This window comes from Cololabis saira, chromosome 7 (assembly GCF_033807715.1).
Source record: "Cololabis saira isolate AMF1-May2022 chromosome 7, fColSai1.1, whole genome shotgun sequence".
NCBI classification, from domain to species: Eukaryota; Metazoa; Chordata; class Actinopteri; order Beloniformes; family Belonidae; genus Cololabis; species Cololabis saira.
Genome location: NC_084593.1, coordinates 43,171,211 through 43,179,065, shown reverse-complemented (window position 1 = coordinate 43,179,065; position 7,855 = coordinate 43,171,211). Strand labels below are relative to the sequence as shown.

The 7,855-nt window shown below is 46.5% G+C and overlaps 1 protein-coding gene across 1 annotated transcript; it reads right to left on the bottom strand.

Moving 5' to 3' along the window:
• Positions 1-1,426: 1,426 nt before the first annotated feature.
• On the bottom strand, positions 1,427-5,686 carry slitrk2 (SLIT and NTRK-like family, member 2). Its single transcript, XM_061725930.1, has one exon. It carries the CDS (start codon positions 4,899-4,901, stop codon positions 2,157-2,159), a length of 2,745 nt encoding a protein of 914 aa, XP_061581914.1. The 5' UTR covers positions 4,902-5,686; the 3' UTR covers positions 1,427-2,156.
• Positions 5,687-7,855: the final 2,169 nt, after the last annotated feature.

The window sequence follows — 7,855 nt, the reverse complement described above, 5'->3', positions numbered from 1 at the left end:
GTACCCGGAGAAAACCCACGCAAGCACGGGGAGAACATGCAAACTCCACACAGAAAGACCCTGCCGGGTATATATATATATATATATATATATATATATATATATATATATATATATATATATATATAATTATTTACAGAGCGCTTTTAAAAGATCTCAAAGAAGCTTCATAGACACAAAGACAAAACATTGAGATCAAGTAAATTAATATATAATATATGTATATAAAAAATAAAATGAAATGAAATGCAAAAAATCAACATTACGGATTATTATTTTACAACAGCAACTCTTTTCTTTGATTCAGCCCAAAATTGACTGTTGAGTTTTATATCCACTTCCTTGTATTCTTTTAGCATTTAACCTGTGTTTTGATTTCTTTAGACCTTCCAAAAGTCAAGACAAGACTGAAAGTTCAAGGAAAAGGAAAAGTAATATAGACTGCTAATATTTTTTTTTTCTTGGATTTTTATCCAAATCCAGTTGTATTTTAGAAAAGACGAACACATTTGTTTTGGGAAAGCACAGCAGTGTGATAGCTCCCTTTCTGCAGGTGTCCCAACTCTGTGCACATGTGCTTTCAGCAGGTTTCAGCAGGTTTCTGCAGGTTTCTGCAGGTTTCAGCTGTTGCCAGCAAGGTTTCAGCACCTTGGACAGCAGCACCATAGTCAGCACAGATCCAGTGATGTAGAGAAAGAAAGAAAGGGCGGAGGGTGGGGGTTAACAAAAGGACAGAAGAATTTGGATTTGTGTCCTGTGAATTTGACCATTCACAAGACACAAAAAAAACAACGTCGACTTCAATTTGATGGATAGAAAAAGAGAATGAGAGCGAGCAGCAGCAGCACACATGACGCAAAACGTCTTTTAAGTGAAAACAGCAGTGGAAAACCAGAGCTTAATAACATCTCTGTTATTGCAAACCCTCCTAACCACAAACAACAGCCCTCACACAACACTCTCAGCATCTAAAACAACATGCACATCACTTTAGGATGCGAGAAGTCACCAAACTTGTGTTTTTCACAGCTCATCCACAAAAGCTGATAACTTATCGGACATTCCTTCTTCACGTAAGCTCACAAACCCCAGGAAGCAGCAATCATTTGGAGAAAAAAATCCTCCACATTCTCTCCCTCCTACGCATCCCTCCTGAGGCCAACGCAGCCTTTTCAGACAATACAAGCACCGGGAAGGAACTGCTAACCCTGGTCGGTGTGCTCAGCAGACGGAGGTTTTAAGAAAAAAATGAAATGCTGTGTCAGATCAGGAAAGTGAGACCATTCTAGAATGCATCCTGTTTCATCAGCATGCACACAACTGTCCACAGCACAAAACATCCCCCAAAAGAATCACACACAGCCTCAACAAAATGCAGCTCAAGCCCAGGATGTTGACAAAGTGCTTCAGTGAAAATTTAATGGCGCAATCTTGCCACACTGTATTGCTCTCCTTCAGCATACAATGTTCTCTGTATTGTTCCAAAGACACTTCATAATGAAAGCAAAATAACATGGTTTCACAGCCAGACTCTTTTTTTTTTTAAACAGACAAATAAGTCTTCTATTTTACATAAAGATTTTTTTATCCATTAAAGTACATCACTCTCCCACCAAAAAAGGAAAAACAAGAAGAACAATTCCATTTTGCAGAGGGCGTCAATGATAAAATATTGGAGTGCAAAGGCACTTTCTGGATTAGTGAAATTTGCCGCATGTTGGGTTTCTAAGATTTCCCTTGAACACTCACCATTTATCTCTGTAGGCTAAAGTATGTACAGGAATGTCAATCTGTAGCTCGTCTACAAGGAATAATGATTTCATATGTTCTCTTTGTTACAGGGAAACAAAAAACAAGGTCAGGTTCATGAAAACACTGCTGTGTGTCTTTTAAAATCTCATTTTTCAAAAGAGAAAGGAAATAGTTTATCATTTCTGCATAATAATATACTGTATTTCTTATATGCTTTTTATACATCTTGAAACGAAAAAAGAGAAGAAAAAGACGTGAGAAAAAGATCATTGAAAGCATTAGTTCACCTCCAGTTCATCATGTGGGATTGAACACAGATAGATAAGGTGGATATATAGAGATTGTTACAGTAACTCTGTGATTATTATGAATGCTGCACAGAACCTGCGAGCGACGCTGCTATTTTACAGTTGGCTCATTGCAGTCTGTTTCTCCAGAACCTCCAGGTAGTCGGGCTCTGTCTTTAGCTTCCCGGGGAGCAGCAGTGCAGGGTGCTCGTTGTTTTTGGAAGGGTGTTCCAGCCCGTAGTACTTCCTCGGGGTCCCGTACAGCACCGTTTTGTTCAGCCTGTCCTGGTTGGCGACGTGCCGCCGGGCCGTGGCGGCCTCGTAGGGGGGCACGATGCAGGGTCTCTTAGGTAACGTGCAAAAGTTGTACGTGAACGGCGGGGCGCCCGCGCTCATGGGCAGCTCTTTGTTGGGCCTCTCCCCGATGTTCTGGTACAGCATCTCCGGGGGCTCCGGCGTGGCCAACCCGCACAGCGTTGGGGATTTATCCATAAAGTCCACCGTGTTGATGGTGTAGGTGCCCGGGCTGCGGCTCAGGACGTCGTCCTTCTTTGCGTCCAGGGGCCCGAAGCTGAGCTCCTTCAGGTTGCGGTAATACGCCACCTGTTCCCCGTCTTTCTGGATGTAGATGGGGTTCTGGCACATGGAGCCCACCGGCGGGGGGATGTAGTTATACACGTGGGTCTCGGAGCTTTTGTCTCGGGTCAGTTCCGGGGCGTACGAGCCGTACTGCACTTGGAAGGAGTTGAGGTCCAGGTTGTTGGCGCCGGTGGGAACGTGCTCCACCCCTTTGCGCCGTTTGAGAACGAAAACGAAGAGGCCCGCGCCGAAGCAGACGGACAGGATAAAAACCACCAGCAGCCCCAGGATCAGGACCGAGAGCGGGACTTCGGAGTGTAACTCCGGACCGTAGAGCTGGGATTCAGTGGGGCCCACAGAGCTTAAGAGAGACAGAGAAGAAGAGGAAGAAGAAGAAGAAGGAGAAGGAGAAGAACGAGAAGAAGACGAAGAAGAAGCAGAAGAAGAAGAGAACGGCGTAGCGGCTTCAGTGCTGGGACTGATTAACGTCAGGGCTTTAGTAGGCGGGGTGTACTGGGATGGGGAGGCGTTGCTTGGCTCGGGGCAGATCGCCTCGTTACGGAGCGACCGCAGCAGACGCCCTGCGTGCTTAGAGGGCGAATCACACGTGATCTCATTCACCACCACGCTAGTGCTGGAAAGCTCCATCCAGTTCTTGAGTGCCACGATGTTGCAGGTGCAGTCCCAGGGGTTCTCCTGCAGGTCGATCTGGATGAAGGCCGACAGCTGGTCCAGAACCCCCCGCACCGGCAGGTGGGAGAAGTGATTGTTCCTAAGGTTGAGCCGCGTCAGCATGGTGGCCCCAAAAACATTGTCAGGAAGCGACCTCAGCAGATTGTTGTTAAGAAAAAGCAGTTGGAGGTTTTGCAGGGAATTAAATGTCTGTGGCGAAATCTCTTTGATGATGTTATATTCCAAATACAGATACTGCAGTGACTGCAGGCCTGCGAACAGAGACTGAGAAAGCGACTCGATGTAATTCCCATTCAGGTAGAGCCGTCTGAGGTTTGTGAGATTCTCAAAAGCGCCTTCCTGAATCCTTGCAATCCTGTTATTCCCTAAATGCAGCAGCTCCAGTGAGCTATACTCAGTCAGATCCTTTCTGTAAACCACTTGTAAATAGTTCCCGGTCAAGTGGAGCTTCTTTGGGTAGGAGGGCTTGGGGTTGAGCTCGCTGATGTTGTGCAGCTTCCTCTCCTGACAGTTGATGTTGAGCCCGCTGTCCGGGTTCTGTGACGTGCAAACGCACACGCTGGGACACAGCATGGGGACGGGGGAGCGCGTCTGGTAGACCATGATGGGCCCAAAGACGTGCCTGTCCTTGGAAACCCGAGGGGTGGTCCTGTAGCGCATTTTGGGCGGACGAGAAGCTTTGGGAGCGCGAGTGGGGTTGACATTGCCCGGGTAGTAGGTGGGGGGCAGGGCCCCCTGGAAGTGGGAGTCGGAGGGGCTGTGGAGACGCTCCCCTGCGTTCCTGCGGGGGCACAGGTCCTGCTTGATCAGCTGCGTGATGTCTTTCCCATGCAGCCTGAACGGCGTCTCACACACTATGTCCCCCACAAACACAGAGATGGTGTCCAGCCAGGACTTGAGGGGGATGAGGTCGCAGGTGCAGTTCCAGGGGTTCTCCTCCAGCTGGATCTCCATGATCCCACCAATGTGCTCCAGAACACCAGCAAACGGCAGCATCTTCAGCCGGTTGCCACGTAAATCCAAATGAGTGAGGAGGACAAAGCGGAAAATGTTTGGCGGCAGAGACAACAGCAGGTTGTCGTTGAGGATCAACACTTTGAGTTTGTTCAGCTTGCTAAAAGCGCCCGGCTCGATGGTGCTGATGTAATTATAGTCCGCTTGTAAATACTCCAAACTCTCCAGTCCTGCAAACGTGTCCTCTTTAATCATTTCCAAGTTGTTGTTGTTTAAATGGAGCCGCTTCAGCGAGCGGAGGCCGTTAAAGGCTCCGGTCCTGATCTCCTGCAAGCCGTTATTCCCCAGGTGCAGCGAGGTGACATTGCCGTAATTGACAAACTCGTTGGCACCGAGCCGTGACAGAAAGTTACCGTTCAAAAAGAGCTGGGAGATTTTGTTGGGGGGTGCCTGGAACTGGCTGACGCTGGTAAATCCTTTGCTCTCGCAGTTGATGTTCATGATGTTCTCCCGTTCCTCGCAGGCGCAGCGCGCCTTGCAGATGTCTTTGAAGGCTGAAGTTTTGCGGCTCTCCGTTTCCGACGGCGACAGGCTGGTGACCGTGAGAACGCTCAGAAGCAGGATGCCACTCAGCATTTTTACAGGCGAAAAAGGTCGTTGAAATATAGATCCAGCATTTAACTGTGCAGCAGGAGCCTCGGCAGGATGGGAGAAAAAGGAGGGAGTGAGTTCTCACTGCGGGGCTGGGAGGGGGAGCGGGGGGCGAGGGGGGGTAGAAGCATTCATTCACTCACACATAAACACAAACACACAAGCTCAAACGCACACCACCGGTATGTGGCACTAAAAAGGGACCATGATGCACAGGGATTCCACTTTGATCCTCCCAAATGTCAAAAAAATCCTAAAAGGGTAGAAAAGCAAACAGTCCTTGAGAAGAAAAAATAAGTCGAACCGGCTCAAATCAGTGAGACTCTGCGTAGCTGATTGAACTGGCACATTGACAGAAGAATTGCTGAGAGAAAAAAAAAAAGCTTCTTACTGCAATCCCCCCCTTTCTTTCTTTCTTCCTTTCCAGCCAGCCCCGATTTATTCAGCGCCTTCACGCAGAGACTCAGGAGGAGACGCGGGCTGGAAAACCTGCCCTCTCATCCTGTCCACAAACACAAGCCTGCATCATTTTAGTGCAAGGAAAATTGCAAAAAAAAGAGGGAAAAATACTCTCTTAAAGGTCCGGGAATAATGCGCAAAGGCGCACCATAACGCACGCCCCAGCTCAGCTGATCGTCTCTCCCCTTTAGAGCCAAAGAGAGGTGAAGTCAAGCCAGGGAGAGGGAAAAAAGCAGGAGGGTGACGGGGGAGAGGGGAGCTGTACGTTTCCGGAGCCCAGGCATAACTCCAGAGATCGGTTCTCCTCCTGATCCGCTCCGCACTCTGAGAGCAACACGGAGCGTCTGAGCGAGAGTCTGACGGAGAGAGAGAGAGAGAGAGGGAGAGAGAGAGGGAGAGAGAGAGGGAGAGAGAGGAGCCCAGGGGCCCTGACGTCACCTACACCGTCAAAGCCAACACGCAACACACCTGCTCAGTACCAGACGCTCTTTTATTCCTAAACTCTCCCCGGCAGGAGAACGGTTTCAGAGTTTTTTAGTCTGTTTGCACAACAGTTTAAACTGCAACACTATTCCGTCTGGTTTTATAATACGTAAAGCTGTCTCCTTTCTGACTCCAAAAAGGTTTAAACTCCATCAAATGTATGTTGGTGCATATCTCACTTCCGACAACAATTTTAATGCCCAAAAGAAAACCTGCGTTGCATGAAATCCTCAGGAGGCTCCTTGCAAATGGCAACGGGATAAAGCTGATCCTCCTGCAAAGCTGACAGTCCACATCATTGAGGCTGCTCGTAAAGCTTCTGCACAGTCGTTTCCTCTCCCGACTCTGCCCTAAATGTTACTGGTGACGCCACTAGGAGGCAGGAAAGGCCTGGCTTCTTGGTTTTCTCTCACTGGTGCTGATCTGCACCGCTGAGCTCTGACTCCCACAGTATCATCTGGAAGAATGAAACATGTGCGGAAAATGAAAAAACAACCACTTTAGTCTGGGTCTGGGCAACGGTAGATGAAGGAGAATTTGCGACTGTCACCTTCTGAACAACAATAAAGACGGAGGTGCAACTCTGTAATAACCCAATCTCATAAGAATAAGAAAGTGTCTTTATTCACGGTAGAAGATGAATGTTTAACCACTTCAGAAACATGCCATGGTCTCGCTTTTTCTGAGTTTTGTTCAGCTGGTTTGTTAAGTTTCAGCTTGCTATAATGGTGCTCTTTTAATGTTTGTTTGTGTCTTATTTGGATGTCGATGTCCCAGTCATGACCCTGTCTCAGAAAGAAGGTTTAAAAAAGACTCTGAGTTTGTCTTTTCAGCTCAGAAGTTTGGAGTTGCATCTGTCAGAGTCTTTAGCATATGGAATTCATACCGTACCAGTGTTGTGCATGAACGAGTTCAAATGAACACGTGTGAGAACGTTGAACTGAACGCAACATATTTGCAAATAAAGAACTTGAACGTGAACTTGTTCATTCTGCAACTAACTGGAATCTGAACTGTTCAGATTATGTGAGTTTCAGCTTCACTGGTTAGGTCCAATTATTACGGAATAATCCTCCTTCTCATTTCACCAGCGAGCGGCACATTTAAAATACTCTATGAGACGACGACTTCACACTACATTACCCACAATGCAGTGCACACTAGCATAGCAACGGGCACCAGCTCCATGGCAACGGTGGCCCGAGCCCGGTGCATCTTTACATGACCAGTGAAGAGAGAGACGATGCAGACGCAGCGTCAGCGAGACGTCAGATGATGATCCTTATCATTATCTGAGGGAATTTTACACATTGTCTTCCAAAGAGTCAGACTGAGCGTCTGCCTCGTCAACTTCACATTTGAAAGCTCATGTGTAGTTAAAGCATCTGTCCAGTGTGAGAAAATATCTGCGAGTCCTTGACAATCAAAAAAAGTCATCAGGGAAGACCAAGAAGACCCAACAGCCCCAAACGACCCCAGTCACTGCTGCTCCTTCAGGGGGAGGATTTACCTGCAACAGGTAGAAACACTGATAATGGACTACAATGTTGGAGATTTACAGCCTCTGAGGAAAGTTGAAAAGCCACTAGTAAATACATGATTGTATAGTGAACAGTTTTAGGATAGGGTGGTGTTTCATTTGTACTTTTCACCTAATAAATATTGAAATGAACCGAATTTGAACTAGTTCAAAGGGAAAAAGGTGAACTTTTGTTGTTTGATCTTCCTGTTTCCATCTGTCCTGATTGTCTGCACCTGTGTCTCGTTAATCCTTGTTTATATCTGGTCTTGCCTTTACCCTGCTCCCTGCTGGTCCTACTGTTTCATATATATATATATATATATATATATATATATATATATATATATATATATATATATATATATATATATATTATGATATAATGTATGTATTCTGTTTTATGGTACTCTTTTTTGCATGTTCGAAATAAAATCTTCAAATCCAAAAGTATATGTTCACAAGTACAGGAGTTGAT